Genomic DNA, 27,535 nt, shown 5'->3' on the forward strand with positions numbered 1-27,535 from the left:
GATAGTATGCACTCTCCTAGGTTGGTCGATGGGGTCCCAAAGATTTTTTTTAGAAATGTTCTTTTTGTTTTAAGTACAGAATTATTTGCTAGGAAATCTAATATAATCCAGCCAAATAGGTGAATTAAAGGGTATTAGGGATTGGGAAGCTCATGTGCTGGTGTCTCAGTTTTGACTCTGCCCATGAAACTATCCTTTTTTGAAAAGTCGAAATTGCAATACTTAAAACCCCCCCATAAAATCAATGGCAGCTGCCTTTACAAGTGATTGCTATGCATGCCACACAGCGCAGAACGATGCTGAGATAGCTTTGAACATGTGCTCTTTGCTGCTTCCCTAAAGCAGAATTGATTATTGGTAAGTGTTTTGTTAATGTATTCAGCTGAATAGCACAAAATCATTATGTTGTTCAGTTCATAGCTATGATCTTGGAGCTGCTTAACACCTGTGCACTGGGGCCGATCCTCAGGCGCGGTAAACTGGGGTCGGTCCATTGAAATCAAAGGAGCTAGGCCAATTCACACCAGCAGAGACCTGGCCTAGATGATTCACTTTCTTGCTGAAACTCTTGTTCAGAAAATCTTATCTGGGTTGTTGCTTTCAACTCTTCATTGCACGTGTACACAAAAACAAATATACACACTCGAATATAGAGACGTTTACTAGATGTAGGTCAAAACTGGGACTGCTATAACCAACCCCCTTGACTATGTCAGCTTAATTGTTATTGCAGCCTCTTGTAGTTTAAAAGAGGAGCCGGCCTGATCATCCGTTCTCTGTTGGCGTTTCCAGCCTTGGTAGTTGGGCACATAAAACCACACCCTTTGAGCTGTAAATGAAGCGGATTTGATATGGATAATCAGTGGACCAGAAAAATTTTGCCATTCACATTTTTATATACACATTTAAAAAGTATGATTCTTTTTATAAAATGTTAATCCAGGGAGTATATATTCCTACTAAAATCGTTTCAATATAAAATACAATATTTTAAAAAGAAAAACATGATACAAAACGGTGTAAGAAGTCAGTAAGAAAAAACCCCTCTGCAGTGAATATAAATATCTTCATTGCAGCTCTTTTTAAAGGCTGCAGATGAATCCCTGTTAATATCTTGGAAATAATTCCCTCCAGGTCAAACCATCTCCTCTATTCTGGTCCAGCCACTTCCCACAAGGGAAAATCGTGGTCACTCCAGTAGCTGAATTGGTGATCTCCACCCTCTCCACTAACCAGCTGGTTGCTATGCCACTGTTGTCATGTTCAATCCGGACTTTTTTCAACTCCCCCAACTCCAGGGTTTCCAGGAAAAACCTATTGGTTTTGCCCCGTTCAAAGAGGTTCCGGAACTTCTGCTTGAGAGCACGCTTGCCCGAATCTCCATTTATTCCAAAGATGGTGATAAAGACATTGGCATCGGTCCCAGCTCCTTTTTCAGACCCTGTAACCACAATGACCTCATATTTGACTGGCACCAAGCTCCGGGCTTTGCTGGCAAAACTTTCTATGACCTTGACACACTCAAAGACTTTGTAGTCACCCCTCTTGTTCCTCAGTGGAATTTTTGCATTGCACTTGAAAAAATATCTGCCAAAGGAAAGTTAACAGTGTGTTAATAATATGGCCTTTTGCTTTGCATTATGAATGCCCAGGTATAATGGGGACAGGTGATTTAGAAATTCACCTACTACTAATGTTTCAACCTTGTATTTAGAATGAGAGGGACATATCCTTGCTTGGGACTTGAACTGAAGATACTAGGATTTTAAAAAAACAGCACTGCTCGGTGTGCTACAGGAAACTCTCTAAAGGACATAGCCAATTATTTTGCAAGTTTGAAATATGTAGCCTCCCTGGAAATACAAATTCCAGTCAGAGAAAGTCAGCTCAGCCCTTCAACCTTCCAGTTCTTCTACATTTCAGCATTACCCAGGGTAATACACTCACCTTTGAACACGCCGAGCTGAAACAGCTGGCTTGAGTTACGCAGTATGTGTATGAACCCTTAAACTTTTTCTGAAGTTCAAAAGTCCTGTGGCAGCTGATTTTCCCCAAACCGTAACAATTTCCACTGCCCTCTTGCCCTCAGACAGCCCTGGCCTAATCACAGTGGAGGCAGCTCCTTTTACTTGTGCTTTTACTGGATTTTTTGGCGTAGGTGGTGCATAATGGAGGCTGAGCCTTCCCCCCAACCCTCCAGCCACCAAGGGAGAGGGGCAGTGGTGGATTTGGGACCCCCCCCCCAAAAAGTCTCCTCCCACCATGGCCCCAGGGCTGGAGGAGCTCCCCGCTGCGACTCTGGAGCTGAGGCGGGGGGCACAGAGCTTTTCCAGTCTCAGGGATGGGTGAGGAGTGGGGGGGGCGGTGGGAGAGGGTGGAGCCATGGGCGGGGTCACGGGCGGAAGGGGCAGAACAGGGGAGGGGCTCCAGGCTCGGTGCTTCAGCCAGGGCCAATGGGGGTTGGCTGACAGCAGAGAGTGGGGGCGGGGCTTCGGCCAGAGGAGGCGGGTCCTCAGCTGGAAGAGGTGGGCAGGGGGCTAGCCTTCCCAAGAGGAAGCTTTGCCTACCACCCACGTTTGATGGATATCATGGACTTATTCTGAAGGCTGTTGTAGCTGTAGGTGTGAGCGGCAACCCTGGTAGAACGAGTGTTCAAATCCCATGCTTTCAAGCAGCTAGTTTAAATGACTTCACTCTTCCTAAACTGCACCTTGAGATTTGCCATCTTGTACATGCAATGTGGCAAGGGGAAGGGGCTTTCTAGCTGAACAGCCCCTCCTCGGATCACTGGTTGAAAACCTGTTTTGAGGCCGCCATGTTGCAGGTTTAGTGCTGCCCTCTGCTAGGCCAAGTACCACTGCAGAGCCGAGGGGAAGATTAGTGGGGGAGTTGTGTAATGACAGGCGTGTCATGCTAGCACATTTAGTTAGGCATTAGGGGTGAAGATCAAAAACAACAGACCATGCTGCTCCCTATGCCTAGACCAGCTTAAAAATATCTTTCAGGCAGGGTCCTTCAGCCAAATTCTGCTCCAGTGCCAGCAGGTGCAGTGTCTGTTGAAGTCACTTTCAAGTCCCACTTTCATAGATTTTCAGGCCAAAGGGATTATTATGATCATCATGTCTGGCTTCCTGCACCACAGAGGCTACAGAACCTCACACAGCAAATCCTGCATCAAGCCCATAACTTTTATTTGAGCTGGAGCATTGCTTTTAAAAGGGCATCCAGTCTTGCTGTAAAGACTTTGAGTGATGGCGAATCCAACATGTCCCTAGATAACTGAAGTCACTCAACTTATGCCAGAATTGAATGTGGTGCCCTTGTCATCTTATTTGCCTGTCAAGTGTCATGTACACTTACAGAGCTATAAAAATAATATCATAAATGGCTACTATCGGAGAGCCCAGCAGGGCAGGCAGGCTTTTGGATTTAAAACAAACAAACAAACGTAGGGGCAAGTTTTCAAAGTTAGGTGCATCATCTATGCTCTCACAAATCAAGGTAAAGGTCAACAATTACCACCATCAATGGAATGACAAGGAAGGGGCCAGAGGTGAGGGAGAACAGGAAAAGAGGGAATATTAAAGTCTGGGGTAGGAAATATGTGTGTCCCCTCTCTCCTCGTTTATAACTCTTAGCTCATCCTGAGCAGACAAAGGAAGCAGCAAGCACTGAAATATGTACCAGATGCTGAAAACCCTTCACTCCACTGGAATGCCCCTGGCGATGTAGAGGAAGCACATAACATACTCATAAATCACTGTGTGTCTGGTAATCAGCCAGAGGTTTGGACACTGGGCTTTTAATGAGGTATTTTATTTGCAATGATGCAAGTCATTTCCACCTGAGTTTCCTCCCTCTCCTGTCCAAACGGCAGTAGGCACTCCCTCAAGGAATTCAGCTGGATTGTATTATGCACCAGTAAAATTAAGACTTGAAGAAAGGGCTGCTTCAGCACCATAGTGTTACCATATTTCTTAATGTCTTACAACATTTCTAATGCATCTGAAACCACAGAAATATCTGCCCATGTTTGGAAAGGAGTTTTGTACCTGGGAGGGTCTGATGAGAATAAATCCTGAAGCCCTTATTCAGGGGTGGGAACGTACTTCCCAGTGAGAGCTTTTTTAACTCTCTCACAACTGCAGAGTAGCCAGCTCTTGGGATTTTTATTGTGAATTTTGTGATATTCTGAGTTTTCCTTAAAACCTCGGCTTGGGGAATTGTCTCATTAGGTGAGAATCTCAGCTTTCTTTCTTTCTTGTAAATTTCTACCCCTCAAAGTTGCAGAGAAAAGCTTGAAAACATGACCCAATTGTATCCCAATGGCTCTAAAACCAAAAGGCAAAGGAAAAGAACCGAAATGTAGAATTTAAAATAAAATCATGACTGTTAAGTCAATCTTTTAAATTTGTCTGGGTTCTTTTTTGGGGAGGGTGGAGGGGAAATGGGGGTCCTCCACTCATCATTTTTGAACCTGTGGGATAGGCAATGCTGAAGGCTTGATCCAGCAATGTGGAGCAGCTGTGGCTAGATAGGGCTGTGGTTATGGAGAACATGCAAGAAGGCAGGGTTCTGGGCAGAATGGGCTGTGACAGGCTGCAATTTACTGCAGAATCTTGTTGCTCTACTATGTCATTTTAAATAAAAGACTAGAATTGTGCCTTAAAAAGACCTCTGCCCCCCTGTGGGGCCACACTGGTTTCAGTGAGGCTCTTCCGATGCACAATAGCCTCAAGCATGTGGCTGTGATTGCAGGGTTGGGCGTTAAGAGCTGCAGGTTTCCCTTGATTGCGAGATAAGAATATGACTGACTGAGTTTTCATTCTGCAAATATTAACATGGCCCTTCTACAGGCTGATTTGATTTAGCCGTTGATTAATTTGCTGGAAGAGACACTTAACATCAAAATCTCATGTCAAGGATTTCTTTTTAAACACTAAACTGTCTCAGCAGGAACGAAACCCTTAAAGTTAAGTACTTTAACAGTAGTGGAAATATCGCAGAGAAGAAAAGGAATCCATTAATAGTTTGGATGTGCTTGCTTAGCTATTTTGGCCCAAGATTGACAGCTATTAGGTATTTGCTCTTCCGATGACCATTCTTTTCCTTTTCCTGCCTATTCTCCATGCTAGCAGCTCGTTAATGCTGCATGAACATGAAGGGCTCAGGCTGACGGGGCCAGGGAGTTGAAGTGCTGAGAGGTTAGCCGATCACACGAGATTACCAAGATGATTTGAAGTCTCTTGAAAATTTCCACCATCTCCAAACCAGAGAATAAAAATATCTTTTGGTTTTTGTGACAGGGCATACTAGGCCTTTGTGGCCCCCTCCTGGAGGCCCCATAACCCTGCCCTAGGAAAGGAGCAGCGAGGGAGGATCCTTGATATGCCTAGCGAGGCTGCATGGAAGCAGCCAATCAGAGCCCAGCAGACTCAGATAAAAGGTACTGCAGGACGCAAATAGGTCAGTCCCTGGCTGGGACTAGAGGGGGCAAGGTGGGGTGCTTCTCTCTGGCCTTAGGAGCTTACAGGATAGCCAGAGTCTGTTACTGGCTGTATTTGCTTAGCTGGGTTTGTAGGGAGTGAGGACATAACACCTTAATCCTGAGATAAGGGTGAAGCTAAAAGGGGACAGGTAGGAAAAGGCCAAGGAAAGAAGTGGCAGCTAATTGAAATTGAGCAATATGTTGTGGCGGTTCATAGGGTCACTGTGTTGGAACCTGGAGTATTGGGCGGGCCTGTGTTCTGCTACTGGCTAGAAGTACAGTGGTGTAAGCCCCACAAAGCGGGCAGGACTGAGTTAGGAGCCCAAAGAGAGGGCGGAAGGCACCTACTAAGGGCTGTTTATCTATCAGATGGTATATACCCCAGAAGGTGTTCATCTGGATTTAGTGACTTGGCTGGAGAGCCAAGCCACAGAAGACCTGCCAAGCAAGTCTATCCGTACTGCACACAGCAGCAGGACGCACTGAAGAGGTGTGTCTCCCTTGTTATACTTTTGTAGATGACGCCTGAGGTGCTTTTGGATCCAAGGATTCCTACCGGAACCATCCCACAATGCAAAGGGAGTCAAATCTGAGGTTTCTCCCATGTTGAATACTGACATGCCTGAATGTCCTTTTCACAGAAGCAGTTTAGAGGCCAATCTTTGAAAAGTGGCCCACAGAATCTAAATGACTAGGTCTAGATTTTCAACAAGTTTAGGAGTGCAGGGGTTTGGGTTTGGGTTTTTTTTTTTTGCAAAATACATGCTGATTATTTTTATGATTGTGCATCCATCTGCACATGCAAATACTTTGCACCAGAAACATGGAAACCATGCATGCAAATTAGACTTGTCTGCGGCAGCTCCTAAATGTTTTAAATATCTTGCCCTTAGTTTTTAAAACATGCTAAGAATTTTTAAAGCTCACCATGTATGGCTAGGAAAGGTTAACTATGAAGAACCTCAGAAATATGGTTACAATACTATTTAAATCTCCCAGGCCATTCTGCCTTTAGCTCCTGGAGTTCTTTATTGCATACTGCATGTCTGTTTTGATGGAAGCAACTTACTTGTTGCAAAGTTCCATCTCTGTTATGATTATCTCTCGGACATACCAGTACACATCAGCTTTTGTGGTTGACTTCCTTCCATCTTTTGGACAGTGACCAACACAAATGGCTGCAATATCACCAACATTTTTTGAAGAAAACAGAAATTTGTCTGTTGCTCCTCTGCAGGAAACATAGAAGAGTTTCAATTAACATCCTGGAGACTGGCAATGACTTGTGTCATGTTAGCATTAAGTAATTTGCGCGTGGCTATGAAAGATATAAAACAAACCTTCATTTAAAGTCATTTGATTTAACCCATAATTATTTAACACAAAGTATAATTTCTGTATTTAAATTCAGTATTTTTCCTGGTTATGGTGACACTTTAAATTACTACCACTAGGACCTTCCAGGGTATGTTTGAGCTAATTCACATCCAAAATCAATTTGCCTTGTTATAGGGAAAGCTAAAGAATGATTTATTTTCCCCTAAAGCATTCATTCTTTTTCTTGACAGATATTGTATCTGTTGTACATCTACTAATCATAGCTGCTTTTAAAACCACTAATCAAACTACCCCTCCTGCTTTTAAGCTTTTCTTAAGATGGACTTTTAAGAACAATGTATCTCTGTCAAACCTTTGGCCAAGTCTTCTGTTGTGTATCCTGTGTATCTTTAGTAGCTGACTTATTGGATTAGACCAGTGGTTCTCAACCCCGGCCCAATTAGCACACAGCTGCGGCCCAGCTGTGTGCTAACAAAAATTCAAAAGTTGCTCTAGTCTGGCAGAGGGCGGAGCTGGCTGAGGGGGAGAGGGCGTAAGGCAGCCTGCAGGAGTGTTCCTACCAGCAGGGGGCTGGTGAGTGCTGCAGGGGGAACAGGGGTCAGGAGAGTGGGTCTCTGGGCAGGTTTGGGGGGGCGGGCTCTGGGCAGTGAGGGGGTTGGGCACTGGAAACTAGGAGTTTGCAGGGATGCTGCTGCACTCCCAGGTTTTAGGTGGGGCTCTGCTCCTGGCCCGGTGACTTGGGTCTGGCTGCCGGCTGCCTGGCCCTGCGTGGTGGGTCGGGCTGGTGGGTTCCAGCCCCAAGCTGCAGGATTCCCAGTCTGGCTGCCTGGACCAACATGGCAGATCCGGGTCCCAGCTGTCCAGTTCTGTGCCCAGAGCTCCATGCCTGGTCCCACTCTGTGGAGGCGTCTCTGGGTAGGGGGGGTGCTGGACATGGGCGACTGTGTGGGGTTTTGCGGGGGGAGGAGAGAGGGTGCTGTGGTTCTCAACCTGTGGTCTGTGTAATACATTGTGGGCCGCATATGCAGCCCGCTATTATAAACAGGTTGAGAACCCCTGGATTGGAGTCTGTCATGGAGGTTACGGAAGCCATGGATTCCATGACTTTCCAGGACCTCCATGACTTCTGCAGCCGCGGGTGCCCGGGCAGCCCCTGGGCCAGCTACACCGGCTGCTGCTGGGGCAGTCTCGGGCCACCCCATCCCCAGCAGCAGCAGTAGGGGTCCTGGGCTGTGTGCCAGTCCCTCTCCTCAGTCCTGGGCTGTGTGCCAGTCCCTCTCCCCAGCAGCTGCAGATTCCCAGGCTACACGCCATGCGCCACCCCAGCACCCAAGATTTAGTCAGGGGTGTATGGTACAAGTCATGGACAGGTCACGGGCCATGATTTTTTGTTTACTGACCGTGATCTGTCCATGACTTGTACTATATACCCCTGACTAAAACGTAGCCTTAACTAGTAGTTCATCCAGTTGTCGGCCTCAAACAGTAAACAATGTTTGATACTTCAGAGGAAGGAATCCTAGCCCCATTATACCCCTGGCCAACTTTGTAAATAGAGGAGGTTCCTTCCTGACCTCCATAGACAATCTGCTTATTCCGTGAATTAAGATAGTTGTTTCTTTTTATTGCAGTCCTATCCTATCCTTCCCCAAACTGTGCCAAACCGCTTCATACCAGGAGCACGGCACTGTTTAACAGATGGAGGTTTCCTCGTATCATGGCTGTTTGCTGTTGGGTCACTGATGTTTAAAATAGCTATATACACATTGATGCCATTAATATTAGAGTCCAATTTACTTAAAAGTTTGCCTGCCTTGGAAGGAACTCTCTTGAGTTCCTGACAGAGAAACACTCCCTCCTTCCACAACAAACTGGCTACTCTCATATTCTTTGTGGTCTACGGGCAGCATACTGTGTACAGTATCCATAAACAAAAACAACACAAAACCTATCTCATGCACACTAAAAACTAGAGGGGTTTGACCAGTTCTGAGTGTGTTCAGGTGTAGATTTCAAATGTGGAAGAGGGACTCTCATTCATTTCCTCTACATGAAGGTGCCCCCAGCCAGCCTATACACTACACATAATAGTGCCCATTCATCTCTGCGGTATAAAGCTTTCTTTCATCATTTCTCTCTCTGCTTTTCTCGCACCCAGGACCTAAAGCAGAGATCTCTCATTCCTAAACAGGGGTAAAAGTAAGTTAGAGGACTTACTGGTACGCCGGAGTCCTGAGCAGGGGGCGTGGCCTCAACCGGAAGAGACAGGGCCTTAAATCCCCGGGCCCTTTAAATCTTGATTTAAAGGGCCAGGGCTCCAGCTGCAGTATCATAGAATCAGGGTTGGAAGGGACCTTAGGAGGTCATCTAGTCCAACCCCCTGCTCAAAGCAGGACCGATCCCCAATTAAATCAGTGGTGGCTGGGAGCCCAGGGCCCTTTAAATCACCCCCGAGCTACCAGCTGCAGAGGCGGCTGGGAGCCCCGGGCTTGGGGGTGATTTAAAGGGCCCAGGGCTCCAGCTGCCACTACCGGAGCGGAGCCCCGGGCCCTTTAAATCACTGAGGAGCCCTGGGGGCTCCCGTCTGCCACTGCTACCCCGGGGCTCTGGGCTCTGGCAGAGCTTTAAAGGGCCTGGGGCTCCGCTGTGGTAGCAGCTGCTGGAGCCCTGAGCCCTTTAAATCCCTGCCTGAGCCCTGCTGCCCGAGCCCTAGGGTAGTGGTGGCCGGGCTCCGTCGGGGATTTAAAGGGCCCCGGGGCTCCAGCCGCCACTACCATCCCGGCCCTTTAAATGCCCGCCGGAGCCCACCGCCGCTACCCCAGGGCTTTGACAGCAGGGCTCCGGCAGGGATTTAAAGGGCCAGGGCAGTAGGGGTGGCTGGAGCTCTGGGGCTCTTTAAATCCCCGCCAGAGCCCCCCCCCCCCCCATCCCTACCTCAGGGCTCGGGCAGCAGGGCTCAGGTGGGGATTTAAAGGGATTGGGGCTCCAGCCGCCGCTACCGCCCCAGCCCTTTAAATTTCCAGAGGGGCCCTTTCCCCCCCACCCCCCCGTCCCAGGGCTTCGGCAGCAGGGCTTAAGCAGGGATTTAAAGGGCCCCGGGAGGGTAGTGGGGGCTGGAGCTCCGGGGCCCTTTAAATCCCTACCTGAGCACTGCTGCCCGAGCCCTGGGGTAGGGATGGGGGGGGGGGGCTCTGGTGGGGATTTAAAGAGTCCCAGAGCTCCAGCCACCCCTACTGCCCCAGCCCTTTAAATCCCCGCTGGAGCCCTGCTGCCAAAGCCCTGGGGTAGAGGCGGTGGGGCTCCGGCGGGTATTTAAAGGGCCAGGGTGGTAGCAGCGGCTGGAGCCCCGGGCCCTTTAAATCACTGAGGAGCCCTGGGGGCTCCCGGCTGCCACCGCTGCCCCGGGGCTCTGGGCTCTGGCAGAGCTTTAAAGGGCCTGGGGCTCCGCTGTGGTAGCAGCTGCCGGAGCGAACCGGCTTACTTTCACCTCTGTTCCTAAACCAAAGATTTGGAATGTCAGGTCAGATCTAAACAGCACTGACAACATTTAGCCTGGAATTATTTTTACTCTCTTCCACCACAGCAACCTTCTGTCAGACGTTAAAAACAATTCTCTCTCAAATGAGTTCTTCCACAGCTCCTCCCAGCTGAGCCTGTTGGGGTTCCCTTTAGGCTCATCTGGCAAACCCCTGAAGTATCAGGACCCTTGTTTAAGTTTTGAAGGACATGTGCAAACATACATGTATGAGTCCAATCCCCAGATGGACATTTCTGCTCATTCTTAAACTTGGACTCCCGAGACAAATGTTACTACTTTCTTCCACTTTACTGCCCATTGTATCTTTCGGAAAGGAAAGTAAGAAATGGTCTGACACTCCTAATGCCGCTCCATGAATCCTCCAGAGGGAAGGAGGAGGGGCCTTTGTAAGAGAGACACAGCTGGTGACATTCCCTTCCTGTTCACCCATCAAGGCCTATCTCACCTACCTTGTGAATTTCCTTTTTTTGGAGGCGTTTTCCAGAAGGAATTCTTTTGAGCGTCCCTTCTTTCCTTCTAAGATGATCCAGATGTTTTCCTTGGTTTCTGCATCCTCTGTGTCACTTGTCACTGTGACAATTTCATAGGCTTCCAAGGCAAAATTAAAGCACAGAATTAAATAGCCAGAGCAGATGCAATCAATGACAATGGCCAGACAGAGACTTGTCTATTGGACTGTCACTATGGCCTTCAGATAATGGAAACTTTGCCATTGACTCCTGTGGGCCAACATTTCACCCCAGGGAAGGAATAAACAGAAAACAGAATAGGCTTCGGTGGATCAATGAGCAGCAGTGCCTGGGACTACTCTTGAGTGGCTCTCCTCTTTCAGAGAACTCAAAGGGCAGTTGTGAGCAGCTGTCCCTCTGCCCTGATGGCAGGTGTGCTGCAGCGGTTGATATTATTCCCTCTCTGGCGCAACCTGGCTATGAGACCACTAGGAAGGTTAGTGAGGAGACAGAGGCTGCAGTACAGTCAGTATGCTGATGACATGTCTCACCTGGCCGGAGCAGGGGGATGAATAATCTTGTGCCTAGATGAAAGTGCGGCTTGGATGAGAGCTAACTGGATGCAATTCCATCAAGACTGAGACCATGTTGGTGGGTCGTGGAAGCCGCTGAGGAGCTGGCAGAATTTATATGAACATCCCTCACTGGGGGAGTGCAACCACCATTTGTGAAACAGGTGTGCACTTCATATGTGCGTATACGGGGGCGGGGTATTAGGCCGTGGGCAGCTCCTACATGCCCAGGCAGTGGCTGTAGCCAAGAGTGCTCTCTTCCATCTCTGCCTGGCAAAATGACGTACAACCTTCTCTCTCCCGTGGGAATCCTCTCACAATTATCCATTCCTTGACCACCTCATAATTAAACTGCTGTAAGTTGCTCCACATGGGGTTATACCTTGGGACCAGGAAGCAGCAGCTAGTGCATAATGCCATAGCCTGCTTATTAAGGGGAGTTACACATCGGGAGCACTTTAGATCAGTGTTCTGTAATCTGCACTGGCTTTCAGTAAGCTTCCAGGTAGAATTCAAGGTGTTGGTTTTAAACTATAAAGCCCTAACTGGTTTTGGACCTGGTACCTTAAGAGATCACCTCTCGATCTGTCATAAGCCACCATGGATGAGATCCACAGAGGCGCCTTCAGTACAAACAAGGAGCTGCTGACAAGGCATTCTCTAGGAGGGTTCCATAATTTTGGAACTTGCTCCCTCACTGGTCTGCCAGAGCTTGGATTTGTTAACTTCCTGAGCATGCTTCAAAGCTCATCTTCCACCCACCCCCTGTACTTTGTTTAGTCTGCTGAGGAGGGGATGGATTGAGAAGGGTGTATTTTTGAGGAGAGTGTATTTTTATATTGTAACTTATATTGTATTCCATTCTGGTTTAAAACCATAAGAACGGCCATACTGGGTCAGACCAATGGTCCATCTTCTAGTCCAGTATCCTGCCTTGCGACACTGGCCAATGCCAGGTGCTTCACAGGGAATGAGCAGAACGGGGCAATTATCAAGTGATCGATCCTCTGTTGTCCAGCCCCAGTTTCTGGCAGTCAGAGGTTTAAGACACCCAGATCATGGGGTTGCATCCTTGACCATCTTGGTTAATAGCCATTGATGAACCTATTCTCCAAGAACTTATCTGATTAATTTTTGACCCCTGTTATATTTTTGGTCTTCCAAATATCCCCTGGCAATGAGTTCCACAGGTTGACTGCATTGTGTGAAGAACTTCCTTATATTTGTTTTAAACCTGCTGCCTATGAATTTCATTGGGTGACCCCTTGTTCTTGTGTTATGTGAAGGGGTAAATAACACTTCCTTATTCACTTTCTCCACACCATTAATGATTTTAGAGACCCTTTTCACATTCCCCCTTAGTCATCTCTTTTCTAAGATGAACACTCTGTCTTTTTAATTTTTCCTCATACGGAAGCTGTTCCATACCCCTGATCATTTTTGTTGCCCTTCTCTACAGTGTTTTTCCAATTCCCTTATCTTTTTTTGAGCTGGGGCAACCAGAAATGCACACAGTATTCAAGGTGTGGGTGTACCATGGAGTTATATAGTGGCATTATGATATTTTCTGTCTTATTATCTATCCCTTTCCTAATGGTTCCCAACATTCTGTTCCCTGTTTTTCACTGCTGCTGCACATTGAGCGGATGTTTTCAGAGAACTATCCACAGCGACTCCAAGATCTCTCTCTTGAGTGGTAACAGCTAATTTAGACCCTATCGTTTTATAGGTATAGTTGGGATCATGTTCTCCAATGTGGATTACATTGCATTTATCAACATTGAATTTCATCTGCCATTTTGTTGCCCCGTCACCCGTTTTGTGACATCCCTCAGTAAATCTTTGCAGTCAGCTTTGGACTTAACTATCTTGAGTAACTTTGTATCATCTGCACCACCTCACTGTTTACCCCCCTTTCCATTTCATCTCTGAATATGTTGACCAGCAGAGATTCCAGTATAGATCCTTGGAAGACTCCACGATTGACCTTTCCATTCTGGAAACTGACCGTTTATTCCTACCCTTTGTTTCCTGTCTCTTAACCAGTTACCGATCCATGAGAGGACCTCCCCTCTTATCCCATGACTGCTTACTTTGCCTAAGAGCCTTGAACTTATAAGTACTTTAGATAGATGGATGGCCTATTATGCAAGGGTGTCCAATTGAATGGAGAGAGTTGAATTAAGATGAAGGATTTGTTAGGGTGTGTCTACACTTGGAGTTGGGGGTGAAATGCCCATCTGCAGAGCTAGCATGGGTTTGTCTCCTCATCAGGCTAATGCATTAAATAGAGTGTAGCTACAGCAGCACAAGTGGTGGGAGAGGTTAGCTGTCACAAGGATGCGCCTAGCGTCTCAGATCCGTCTGTACTTGAGGCAGCTAGCCGCTCACATCACCACAGCTGCACTCTGTTATTAGCATGTTAGCTCAATGAAAGCTAGCATGGGTATGTCTCATCGAGCCGGGAATCGCACCCCAAGCGCCAAATGCAGATATACCTTGAGTGACATGATATAAATTGTCCAAGCTCCTCAGGGCAGGGACCTGTGACATGCCTGGTACTTTCCTTGGAGCTATTAAACAATAATGCTTTCTCCCTCACCGCTTTGTAGTCCAGTGTGTAAATTCACTGACATCAGTGACGTTACCCTGGTGTCAAATCAGGAATAACTCAGAGCAGAATCAGGGCTATGGGGTTTTAAACCCTGCAGTCAAGCTTGCAGCCCCAAGGCAGCTGGGTCAATGTTACCTGTAAGCCTTTGGAAACTGAATTTATTTTTCACCTCAAAGATTCAAGCCCATTATTTCTAATGAGGACATAACCTTGTATCATCTCTGCATATTGCCAGCATCAACAGATGCATATGGGGCCACCTTCACTTTCAGCCTAGAGTGAGACTCAGTGTGCTTCGCCCTCATAAATCTTCTCCCATAAAACCATGGGGCTGTGTTTCTACAGGCACTGAGGTAAACTAATCCTGAGAAGTACCGAGTGCCGGTCCGGTGACACTCAGCTGAATGGTTTCAATAGCTCCAGACATCCGATGACTCTCAGAGAAAGTCTCCAACTTACATGTGCGCTCCTTCAGTTCCAGGATGTCGTTATTGGCACAAGCCAGTTCTCTGATGAGCTGACCATCATCTTCGCCTTTAGCCAGCCAGCGATCACACTGGAAACGGAAAGTCTTATCCAGGGTGGCGTCTTTCACTTCGATGTATTCCAAGTGCCAGCCGGGTGCAACTCCTTTTTGGTGAAAAAGAACAAATATATAATGCTTGGGTAGGTGACATACCCATCACCAGAAGGAACCTGTGGGCACTGAAAAGGTATGTCCTTTGTTTAGAAAGGGCCATAAGTGGGCCCAGTGCTGTATAGAGGCAGAGAAGACAAGGTCGCTCCCCTGTGGAGCTTATCCTATAAGAACCACGTTCTGATCCTCTTACTCTGGCTGGGTGGCACCTTCCCTCTTGACTAGATTCATTGGTTTCTAAAAAGGAATAAGGGGATCAGAATCTGGGCCTATATTAAAAGAAATATTGTGAGTAAGGAGGCAGGGCAGCCAGTTGTAAGGCAGCAGCAGCCCCCCTCCTCTGGACCCCAAGAAGGCTCCCCACATGTTGGGGTAGAGTCAGACTAAGTGAACTAGACTGTAAGTTCTTCCACTCTTTTTCTGTACCCCACTTTGCTGCTATTGCAGATATCCTTGTGAAGCTCCGTGTTGAGAGGAGAGTTCACAGTGGATACATCATAGATGCCATTAGAGAGTCAAGACTTACCTCTCTGCAATACTAATTATTTCCTATTCTAAGTACAGGGCAATGTAACTGTTCGTAAATTGGACTTTTTAAATGGGGACCATCATATGTGTGTGTGTGCACACACACCATGACATGCATACAGACACATAAGAGATCTCTCTCTACAGAAGAGAGAGATAAATGTATACACTTAATCTGGATTGATACCTTTTAATTATCCCCCACACTTTTAATTTCAAAACCCAGTGTGAAGAGGCGGAGACTGTGTCTTTTGAAAATCTGGCCCATTGTGTCTGGGGTTGGGAACGAAGCAGCACCCTGATACGTGACAATGATTCTCGTGTTTTCACTGGGCTGCACAGACAGCGTACACCCAGGAGCAGACTTGCCGAGTAAGAAGGTGCTGCATTGGCACAGCTGCCTTTCAGGGAACGAAACCTCAGTTGAAGCATTCTGTTTCAAAGCTGTCTTTGTAAATGGACCCAGATCCTTTGAAGCCAATGGAGTTACACCACAAAAGAACAGGAGGACTTGTGGCACCTTAGAGACTAACCAATTTATTAGAGCACGAGCTTTCGTGAGCTACAGCTCACTTCATCCGATGCATTCAGTGGAAAATGCATTCGATGAAGTGAGCTGTAGCTCACAAAAGCTTATGCTCTAATAAATTGGTTAGTCTCTAAGGTGCCACAAGTCCTCCTGTTCTTTTTGCGAATACAGACTAACACGGCTGCTACTCTGAAACCGCAAAAGAATGTAGCTAGTTGTGGGCCAGATCCTCAGCCCAGCCTGGGCTGGGTTCTAGCGAGATATGGGAAGGTAAAGAGTGGGAGCACCTCAAGCTCATGCAGCTGCTCCTCAGGAGCTATTTCAGCCCTGTGCTTCCCTACCGTAGCCCCATTGCAGAGAGAGGCCAGAGGATCCACTGCTCTGCCGATCCACCGGCTTCACCCCTCCCTTGGCCTAACCAGTCCTAAGCCCCTGTGAGCTGTCCTGCAGAGATCCTCTAAAGCAGTGTTTCTCAAACTGGGGGTCCCAACTCAAAAGGGGGTCATAAAGCTATGGGGGGGGAGGTGTCATGAGATCACAAAAAATAGGGCTACATCCGGGTTTTCCTGGACATGACTTTCATTTTTGTCCTCCGATCTCTGTCCGGGTGGATTTTTGGAAGGTGAACAAATATCCATGATTTTTCCTTGCTTGTCCTTTTTCCTTGCCTTCAGAGCTGGGTGGCCAGACAGCAGCGGCTGCTGGCCAGGTGCTCAGCTCTGTTAGTTCTCAGCAGCAGCACAGAACTAAGGGTGGCATGTTATGGTGAGTTCTGTGGGGATCTGCTCTGGTGCTGCGAAAGCTATGTCCGGTACCGAGAATGGGAGGGCGGGGTCATCACAGCCTGGAATATTTTCAAAGGGGGGACCCAGCAAAAGAAGTTTGAGAACCTCTGCTCTCGAGCAACCCTGCAACCTGATTCCCTCTCCCACCCTGATCCCATTGTCTGGGGATCTCTGGAGCTGTAGACGCCAGGGCTGACTTCATCTCTAAATGTGCGTGGTGTGCTTTACGCTCGTAACAGACCTGTTCCTTGAAGACCTAAAACTGATGCCAACAGGAGCTTGGGATGCACAGAAGGGACCAGGCCAAGGTGCACCGTATGAAAGCTTAGAGGGTCTTTATTGACTTTGCTGCACTTATGCTGGGGATGAACTTAGACCAATGTGTGTGTTGTCTCTGCTGAAGTTTTATAAGATATTAAGTACTAAGTGACTGACCAGTCACTGCTTTTTTTGTACAACCTTAGTCTTAAGAACAGTCCTGGTCACTGCTGTGCCTTTGTCAAACATGCTTTTTTTCTGATCACCGTAACAAGTGCTGATTACCCAGATCAATGTTTTTAACAAAAGGTACTTAATCCCGAGCCTGTTCTGCTGTCACTGAAATCCCCAGCAGCAAACCTGTCCTAATAAAACCCATGGCTATGACACGTAGGCCTCCTGCATGGTCCCACTTTTTCAATAGCAAGCAAAACATTTCAAATGTAATTAGAGGAGGAGAAGAGCTTTGGGGAAAACAGAATCCCTTTGCTGGCTTGACTCTGGCAGTTGTGCAATTTAGTGTCATGTAGGGAGATGTATTATCTCCTCCAAGCATCCTTAGCCACAAGGAGCAGTTCAGTTCTTCCATCTGTTTTCTGTTCGTGGGATTGCTGGAGTTGGCAAGTGTGAAAAGATGGCCCCAGCCCCATAGACTAACTAGTCATGTTTATTGTCTGCAGACACCGATCCTTTACAGTTGTATGAGAAAAATCCAGTTCAGACTTACTCAGAAATAGTTATAAGCTCCCCTTCCCAGTTATTGAGACCTCCCTTACTGCTGGGCAGAACCAGAGATGACGCCTGGGTGCGGGGTGAGGATCCCAGATTTCTGTCAGGGTTTGCTGGCCCCACTTGGTCACATGCTTCCTCAGGGCCCCTCCCTGTGGCCCCTGGGGAGAGGCAGCAGCAAACAGGTGGGAGCTGCAGGGAGAGCCACTGCTGCCTCTCCCCACGGAGCTCGGGACTAACACCTAGGAGTTGCAGGGAGGGGCCGCTGAATGTAAGAGGGAAGGTGTCTCGGGAGCGGGTGACTCAAGCTCTTGGGGGGGAGCTGAACCTTTAAATTGTGCCCCCCCACTCTCAGTAGGCACCAGTCATCTCAGAGCCCCCCTCCCCCCGAGTCCTCCCGCTGCAGGGCAGAAACCCCAAGTCTGGTAGGCAGAGATGTGTGTGTGTGTGGGGGTGGGGTGGGGGGGCTCTACAAACTGTACTTTAACTGTAAAAGAGCCACATGTGGCTTGCAAGCCGCGGTTTGGCCATCCCTGAATGATAACATCTGCAATTGCTAGTACTTGAGACAGATTTCAAAAAATCCACTTCAGGTAGTAAAATGACTGTTTTAGGGGGTCAAGAAGGAATTGTGTTCCCCATTCCCTCACTGCAGCATTGCACAATTTGCTGGGTGCACTATGGCTTTCTTTTAGTCTTCCTCTAAAACATTAGATACTGTCCACTGCCAGCACTAGATCTGATAATGCATTCCCATCCATATGGCCCTGCTACACTGCTCCTGCTTATCTGCCCACCAACCACTCTATTTGACCATATCAGGCATCATCTGTAAAATGGGACAATACAAATAAACCATATTGATCGGAAATGCAAAACAAATGTGTGAGGTCATCAGGGTGGGGAGAGACAGGCTGGTAGATGGTAGCACTTGCCAAGGCTATAGGAGTCAGCTGAACACTAACAAACTCATAGCTGGAAACCAGCCCAGCTCACCTGTATGGTAGTATTGTTCAAGAGACTTGTAAAGATGTCTTCAATGTTTAGTCTCCATAAAGGCTTGTAAATTGCTGCATGTTTTAATCTTACTTGTAATGTCTGTATCCCGTGCTATAAGGTGATAGATAAATTTTTTGCTTTATAACTGTAAAAATGCTTGCTGCGAACTTGTGAACCCAAGCAGGAAGAGGGTTCCCACACTCATCAAGAAAGACTATCAAACCTAAGTGGGCCATTGTGAAGCATCACAATACAAAGACTGAGCAAATGGCCCTCTCACAGGATAATATGATGCTACATGCAAGGAAGCTCGTTCCGTCAGCTGGAATTCTGGAAGAAGGGAACAGAGACCGTTTACATGAAAATTCTACGTCTCTTTGCTGTTTGGATTCTCACAGAGCTGGAGCTAGGAAACAGAAGCAGAGAGCCCCAGGTTCAACCTGGACTAGCCCTAAAAGACATTCAGTGCAGACAGATTACTACAACTCTGTCACCTTTTGGGACCATAAACTGCAATTCAATTGTGTATATACGTTGCCTGTTTAAATAGGTAAATAACTCTCTCATTTCTTTTTCCCAGTAATAAATTCTTAGTTAGTTAGTTTTTACTATAGGATTGGCTACAAGTGTTGTCTTTGGTGTGAGAGCTGAGGTACGAATTGACCTGGAGTAAGTGACTGGTCAGTTGGAACTGGCAATAACCTGAATATTTTGTGATCTTTGGTGTCAGTTACCATTCATCACTAAGTCCAGCTTGCCTAGGTGGCAAGATAAATTGGAATGCCCAAGGGGATCTCTCTGTGACCACATGGTAAGACTGTTACAATACTTAGGAGTTCACATTTGTTATGGGGCTGGTGAAATCTAATAATAGAACATACCACCAGTCTGGGTGTCTACCCTGCTTTTGACAGTCTGCCCTGAGGCGTGAACCACTCCAGACAGTATGTCAGCGAGATATTTTCTTTATGTGCTTTTATTTAGCATTTTTCATCGGTGGATCTCAAAGTGCTTTCCAAAGGAAGTCCGTATCAAGAACAAATCATGCCAAACCAACCTAATTTCCTTCATTGACAGGGCTACTGGCTAGTAGATAGGTGGGAAGTAGTAGATGTGCTATATCTTGATTTTTAGTAAGGGTTTTGACAGTCCCAAATGGCATTCTCATAAGCAAATTAGGGAAATGTCTAGATGGAATTACTACAAAGTGGATGCACAACTGGTTGAAAGACTGTATTCAAATAAGAGTTATCAATAGTTTGCTGTCAAACTGGGAGGTGTATCTAGCAGGGTTCTGCAGGGGTCTGTCCTGGGTCTGGTACTATTCAATATTTTCACTAATAACTTGGATAAATGGAGTAGAGGGTATGCTTATAAAACTTGCAAATGACACCAAGCTAGGAGGGATTGCAAGCTCTTTGGAGTACAGGATTAGAATTCAAAATGACCTTGACAAACTGGAGAATTGGTCTGAAATCAAGATGAAATTCAATAAAGACAAGTGCAAAGTACTTAACTTAGGAAGGAAAAAATCAAATGCACAACTACAAAATAGGGACTAACTGGGTAGGTGGTTGTGCTGCTGAAAAGGATCTGGTGGTTATAGTGGATCACAAATTGAATATGAGTCAACAATGTGGATGCAGCTGTGAAAAAGGCTAATATCATTCTGCGGTATATTAATTAAAGTGTCATGGGAGGTAATTGTCCTGCTTCATTTGGCACCGATGAGGCCTCAACTGGAGTACTGTGTCCAATTCTGGATGTCACACATTAGGAAAGATGTGGACAAACTGTAGAGAGCTCAGAGGAGAGCAACAAAAATGATAAAAGGTTTCAAGGAAAGGCTAAAAAAACTGGGCATGTTTAGTCTTGAGAAAAGAAGACTGAGGTGGGGGGACCTGATAACAGTCTTCAGATCTGTTCAGGGCTGTTATAAAGGGGATGATGATCAATTGTTCTCCATATCCACGGAAGGTAGGATAAGAAATAATGGGCTTAATCTGCAGCAGCGTGATTTCTGTTAGATATTAGGGAAATTTTTCTAACTATCAGGGTAGTTAATCTGTGGGAGGCTGTGGAATCCCCATCATTGGAGGTTTTTATAAACAGGTTCGACAAACACCTCTCAAGAATGGTCTAGGTTTACTTGGTCCTGCCACAATGAGGGGGCTGGACCTGGTGACTTCAAGGTCCCATCTAGCCCTGCATTTCTATGATTCTACGATCCCCAGTTTACAGATGGGGAAACTGAGGCACAGGGAGGTGAAAGATGTGCCTAATATCATCCAACAGGCTAGTGACAGAGCTAGGAATAGAACAGTCTCGTATATTTCACTTCATTTGTGTTCTGTTGTGGTAAATGGGCCTGCAAACGTATCCTATTTGTGAGCTCAATTGTAAAAATGAAGTGGAAAGATCATAAAAAGTCACAATAAGTTATAATAACCAATGTTGATGGGAAAAGGTGATAAAGCAAGACAGACTCAATGAGTCCAAACAAAAAGGCCTACTGATATAACTCAAGGACTGTGTTAAGATCACACCTGGTAAACAAGAAAAGTTTGGAAATGGCAAGCAATAAACCAAAATTGGTACATCAGAGTTTAGGCTTAACTGGTGGACAAAATAATGAGGGTATAGTCTATTCCACCCATCATTCTCTTTTTGGGGTCCTCAAATAAGAAACTATGGGGAGTTTTCACCCCCCGGTGTGTTTTTTTCTTTCTTCACTTTATTTATTCTCTTTCCTATCCCTCACCTTTTTCCTTCTGTGTAATAAGAGTCTGGCTTAGCTGGCCAGGTCTGTATAGCTTGAAGCATAGCTGCCGTAAGCCGGTGACCAGAAAGAGGCAGCTAAATGCAGCTGGCCCTAAAGGCCCTAAACAGCTGGCTGCTGGTACAAGTTTGCCAGGTCTCGGAGTGGCTGACAGAACTCTATGCTGTGCTTGTGTTTCTCCAGCAGTGAGGTTACAAGCGAGAATCAACACCAAACAGCATTGCCTATCTTCTCTGTTCTTTTCTCTTCCCTTCTTTGTGTGTTTGTCTTGCTGGCTTCTAGGAAACAGAATCAGACTTTAACAGCAACAACAACTCCTGCCCATCTCAACTGACTTATTTTCCCAAAGGACAGTTACTACCCTCATTGGTAGCCTTTAAGAGACTGTCAGACAGGATATTTTCCTTCTAAAGACTCTCTACAGGGAAAGGGAACAAGGGATGCTGTTACGCCTCATTCAATACTTTACATTTCAAATGCTTTAACTGTTTTCCCTTCTTTTCTGCATCATTAATAAAAGGCTAACAGGATTTTTAAAAGTGTGCTTCAGAGACTTCCCAGTTGATATGCCAGACAAGCCCGCACTTGTAAGGCCAACAGACCCTGGTTGTCATCAGCCGGGATCAAACCCGGGATCTCTGGAGCTTAACACATAAGTCTCGACTGCATGAGAAGATGTGTGTCTCTTAGCTAAGGCTGTAGAAGATTCATCAATCTCTAGCTCAGGGGTGGGCAAACTTTTTGGCCTGAGGGCCACATTGGGGAATAGAAATTGTATGGCGGGCCATGAATGCTCACAAAATTGGGGTTGGAGCGTGGGAGTGGGTGAGGGCTCTGGCTGGGGGTGTGGGCTCGGGGGTGGAGCTAGGGATGAAGAGTTTGGGGTGTAGGAGGGTGCTCTGGGCTGGGACCGAGGGGTTCGGAGGGCAGGAGGGGGATCAGGGCTGGGGTGGGGGTGCAGGAAGGGGTGCAGGTTCCAGCTGGGAGTGGGGGCTCTGGGGTGGGGCTGGGGATGAGAGGTTTGGGGTGTAGGAGGGTGCTCTCGGCTGGGATCGAGGAGTCTGGAGAGCGGGAGGGGGATCAGAGCTGGGGCAGGGTGTTGGGGCATTGGGAGAGGCTCAGGGATGCAGGCTCCGAGTGGCGCTTACCTCAAGCGACTCCCGGAAGCAGTGGCATGTCCGTACTCCAGCTCCTACGTAGAGGCGTGGCTCTGCATGCTGTCCCATCCACAGGCACCGCCCCTGCAGCTCCCGTTGGAGCGCGTAGGAGCTGGAGCAGGGTCATGCTGCGGTTTCCAGGAGCCGCATGGAGTGGCTCCCGACCCAGCGCCCTGGCCGGAGTGGGGCCAAGCCCTGTGGTGCAGCCCCCAACCCAGTGCCCCAGCTAGACCTCTGGGCGGGGCAAGCTCCAGACCCTGCTCCCCAGCAGGAGTTCGCAGGCCGGCTTAAAACAACTGGTGGGCTGGATCCAGCCTGCGGGCCGTAGTTTGCGCACCCCTGCTCAAGCTGGTCTAGATGCCACCAGAGGGGGACAGAGCACCACACCAAGCAGGCATGGGTTACGTACTTCCTCTAGCTGAGAAAGTACGTCCTGAGCTTCAGAGACTTCCCAGTTGATATTCCTGATGAGCCCCCACTTGTAAAGTTGATAGACCCCGGGCGTCATAGGGTGGGATCAAACCTGGGATCTCTGGAGTTAATCCATGAGCTGGTACTGCATGAGGTAAAAGACACATCTCTTTTAGCCAAGGCTATAGCAGTCTCATCAATCTCTAGTTGGTCTAGCTGCCACTAGAGGGGGACAGAGCGCCATCCCAAGCAGGCATGGGTTACAATGGCGCTGAGGCTGAGGTTTCTATGTCCCAAACCCTAAACCTTGTTTAAAACTGTTGCATGTAGGACAGTGACTGGGTTATGTTAACACCTTTGGCTCTTTGGGCCCATTTATTCCATCTCAATTAAAACAGCATCTCACAGCACACGCTTTCTCACTGAGCAGAGAGGTAACCAAGTGCCTCTAACAGCTTTTGACAAATGGTGAGCTTATCTTTTACACTGCTTTTAGGAACAGACGTATTTTTATTCTCCACTGCCTGAACAACTTGAGTACCACTGAATTTGACTCAGGTGAAATCTAACCATAAACTCCATGCAGGCACCGAGGCAGAAAATCTAACCTCTAAAAGCCTCCTGTGCAAAAACACTTTACTACTCTGGGTGAATACGGAACAGTGTTTTGAGGATGCTAAAGATATAGATTCATAGATTCATAGATTCATAGATATTTAGGTCAGAAGGGACCATTATGATCATCTAGTCCGACCTCCTGCACAACGCAGGCCACAGAATTTCACCCACCACTCCTAAAAAAGACCTCACATCTATATCTGTGCTATTGAAGTCCTCAAATTGTAGTTTGAAGACCTCAAGGAGCAGAGAATCCTCCAGCAAGTGACCCGTGCCCCATGCTACAGAGGAAGGCGAAAAACCTCCAGGGCCTTCCAATCTGCCCTGGAGGAAAATTCCTTCCCGACCCCAAATATGGCGATCAGCTAAACCCTGAGCATATGGGCAAGATTCATCAGCCAGATACTACAGAAAATTCTTTCCTGGGTAACTTGGATCTTACCCCATCTAAAAACCCATCACAGTCCATTGGGCCTATTTACCATGAATATTTATATCTTGTGATTGAAGCATATTTCATGTTTTACTGAGGCACACGTTATGTAAGAGCACTTAGCATGCGTAAAGAGTAATTTGTAGGTCAGCATAACAGATGAGGCTCATAGTAAAGATATGCTTTTAAAGAACAGATAACTTTACAACTGCCTGTATGGGCTAGTGAGTTATTTTAATCTTATGGGGCAGAGAGAGGGAGAGAGTTCTGATACTACCGTAATGAACTAGGTTAGATAGACATGAGTAACCATGTAGCATTATTATGTGACCCTTGTCCTACCTTCCCCAATGTTATTTGCTTAAATAATTTTTTGTATCCTGTCTAAAACTGTGAGCTCTTTGGGGAAGGATGATTGTCTTCTGTTTGTTCTCTAAAGCCCACAGCACATGTCTGTGATAGACAAATACAAGGAAGGGGCCTTTTCCCCAGCTGTGAATAAAGCGGATGAACAGCGACAACTCTTATTGAAATAGGAGCTCAGTGCGTTCACCCACTTCCATGTGATGAGTCTCAAGATACATTCAAGCAGGCTGATTTTAAAAAGGCAGGGAACAAAACTGGGCACTGGATTCACAGAATACGTGGATAACCATCAAGAGTTGACTAAAGGGCTTCAGAAAAGACTTTTGGAGTTTGAAACTTAAACAGATCTTTAGTAAGGGCACAGAGAGTCCCTCATTTTCTTTTCATAATGTATTCTTTTATTATTGTCTGAAAGGACTGGAATTGGGTTGGTGCCTACATACTACAGTGATGGAGCCTTCAGAATTGTGATATATAGTGAGCGCAAGTGCTAGGCAATGTAAGGCCTACAGTAGTAGGACCATACCTGATAAGTTCCTTTAAGGGCCATCAGCTGTGGTCAGAAAGAAGGTATTCTCGAGTTGTGTCTATCTCAAGAAAGGTGGATATGATTCATTGTCCTGTGGAAGAGTCACCCAAAAGAAGTGGTAGAAGCACTTGGGATATTTAAAACAAGATCAGATAACACGCTACTAAATATTATGTAGGGCACAATCCTGTTCTGGCAGAGGAATGGACTGAATTACATGGTGACTCTCTTCTCTCTGTTACTTCAATGACAATAAAGAGAAATGTGTTTTCTCAGTAATTAAGCTCTTTGAATCTCTTTGGATCAAGGTGATGGAGATGGTCAAGAGTTGGAAACTGATGACTCTAGAAACACTGTACAGAACTTCTCCTAATAAGAAGGATGGAAGGAGAGATAAGAAAAAAGTCACTCTGATTCTGTAGGGAAATAATGTCACTGCTCAGAGTTTTTAGTTACTTAAATGCAGGAACCTCAGACACTGGAAAACATTCAAACCTGATACTTCCACATTGATGACTAATTCCCAAACCAGGAAGGGATTTGGAAGAAATGCTTGCTCAATCTGTGGAGTAATTGTGGTTCTTCGAGATGTGTCCCCTTATGGGTGCTCCACTCAGACGTGAAAGTAAGTCGATATGGTGTACCGGCAAGAGACGGTACACCATGCCGGACTGGATCAGCTTCTCCAGGCTGGCGATTTAAAGGGCCCGGGGCTCCCTGCAGCAGCCGGAGCCCCAGGCCCTTTAAAGCGCCACCGGTGCCCTCTTTAAATCGCCACTTGAGCCCAACTGCCGGAGCCCTTGGGTAGCGGCGGCAGGGCTCCAAGGGTAACTTAAAGGGCCGGGGCTCAGGCCATTGCAGGGAGCCCTGGGCCCTTTAAATTGCCCTTGAGCCCCGGGGCTCCCAGCCGCCTCTGCAGCTGGTAGCTCCGGGGGTGATTTAAAGGCCCCGGGGCTCCCCACAGCAGCCGGAGCCCCGGGCCCTTTAAATCGCCGCCCGAGCCCGGCTGCCAGAGCCCTGGGGTAGCTTTAAAGTCAAGCTGGAAGGGCATATGTAGTGGGATCCTACAGGGTTCAGTTCTTGGTCTGGTTCTGGTCAACATCTTCATCAATTATTTAGATAATGGCATAAAGAGTACACATATAAAGTTTGAAGACGATACCAAGCTGGGAGGGGTTGCAAGTGCTTTGGAGAATAGGATTAAAATTCAAAATGATCAATGAAGATGACATGTGTTCTGATTTAAAGCACAATTCTCATTCTTAGAAGTGGGGGAAAAAAAAGTAAATTTATACTGAACAAAACCTGGGTAGATAGTTTACATAGGGCCCAAAATTACAGCTCCTAAATCTGGCAAAAATCCTATTACATCCAGTTTTAAACATACATTGGGGGAATAAGAAGACAGAAGAATTTGAGATTGCAGTATATGAATATATACATAAACACTGGCTATTTTCTCAGATCTGCTTTGCGTCCGATGGATATGTTATAATTTTGATTGCATGATTTATCATTGGGGGAGATAAAAGTTCTGTTAAGGAAAAAATTCTCTTTGTAATATTTTTAATTACTAACCTCTTTGAAAACAGATTTGCATGTCCATGTTGATCAGCCTCTGCTTTCAAACACGGCACCGAAAAATCAGGTGGAGCCTGCACTGTCTGCCGAGCCAAAATGCTATCATGCGTTTCTATAGCGCCTTTGTAGTGTTTAAGTGCTCAGTCAATCAGAGATAGAGAGCTGGCCTTTAGTAGAGTTTGGGTGAGCACGGAATTAGGCCCACAAAAACCTGGCATGTTATACTGCTCAGATTTTGAGCCTCTACATTTGCAGGTGCAAATTGTATACACAAATAACTGTGTGAAAATTGTATGTCTACAATTTATTGTGTCTGAAATCTTCAGTATTGATCCATTCTGGTCCAACGAAGTCAATAGGAGTCTTTCTACTGACTTCAATGAGAACTGGTCTAGACCGTTACTTGTCTAAATCCCTAATTTGAAGACACAGAAACCACACACCTAAGTGACCTATGTTGTTGGTGCAAATAATTGTGGATCCAAAGTTATGCTTGCATTGATGTGTGCAAGCAGAAATGGAGGCCAAGTTGAGTGAAAATTTGTATTTCTTATGTTTTTACTTGGCCGTTTCAGAACAAGTTTATATTTGGAGACTAACGGCAAACAGCCCTTCAGTTTGAGATTCTGATCCAAAAGGATGATTTTACATTAATTCCATGTGGGTCACAACCTTCCCCATTCCTATATATTGTCCGTAAGGAGAGATAGAATAAGAGGAGTCAGCATTTGATTCATTTACATGTATTGCTATAATGAAAACCAAGTGTGAATGCAAGATCTTCTTTTTGAGATGAGAAACTCAGTTGTTAGCCAAGATACAAGATGAAGCCACAATGAACCATGGTAATACCTTCTTGGACAGTTTGCTAGCATGCTACTTGGCATCTGCATACGTTCCCTAATGGATATAGCTGCACCGAGTGCTGTGCTCCCTAATTCATGTAAGGTTTCAAACAGTAAAAGGCAGAGCCCTGCAAACTCTATACATATAATATAGTGATTTTAATAAAGGTAGACATAGATCCTTATGGTTTTTATCTTCTAAAGCTCAGTGCATTACACCAAGCTACATTACTCTGTTGCTTGTCAGTGTCAGACTGATGAAGTTAAATTGCTGGAATGTGGTACTGTCATGTTACTAAAGTTTTCCATTAACCGAGTCATGTTGCGAGGATGGCAGAGGCCGGATGTCTGG

General features: G+C 46.5%; 1 protein-coding gene across 1 annotated transcript in view; it reads right to left on the bottom strand.

Annotated features, from left to right (window-relative positions):
* Positions 1 to 1,024: 1,024 nt before the first annotated feature.
* LOXHD1 (lipoxygenase homology PLAT domains 1) overlaps positions 1,025 to 27,535 on the bottom strand; it is a 101,804-nt gene continuing 75,293 nt past the window's right edge. Inside the window, exons 10-13 of the mRNA XM_073343459.2 lie at positions 14,459 to 14,629; positions 10,814 to 10,952; positions 6,558 to 6,719; positions 1,025 to 1,587 (exon numbers count right to left, since the gene is read on the bottom strand). Of these exons, the coding sequence (XP_073199560.2) occupies positions 1,107 to 1,587; positions 6,558 to 6,719; positions 10,814 to 10,952; positions 14,459 to 14,629 (953 nt within the window). The 3' untranslated portion in view covers positions 1,025 to 1,106. The remainder of the gene's footprint in view (positions 1,588 to 6,557; positions 6,720 to 10,813; positions 10,953 to 14,458; positions 14,630 to 27,535) is intronic.

The sequence above is a fragment of the Lepidochelys kempii genome, chromosome 5 (genome assembly GCF_965140285.1).
Source record: "Lepidochelys kempii isolate rLepKem1 chromosome 5, rLepKem1.hap1, whole genome shotgun sequence".
In the NCBI taxonomy this organism is placed as follows: domain Eukaryota; kingdom Metazoa; phylum Chordata; order Testudines; family Cheloniidae; genus Lepidochelys; species Lepidochelys kempii.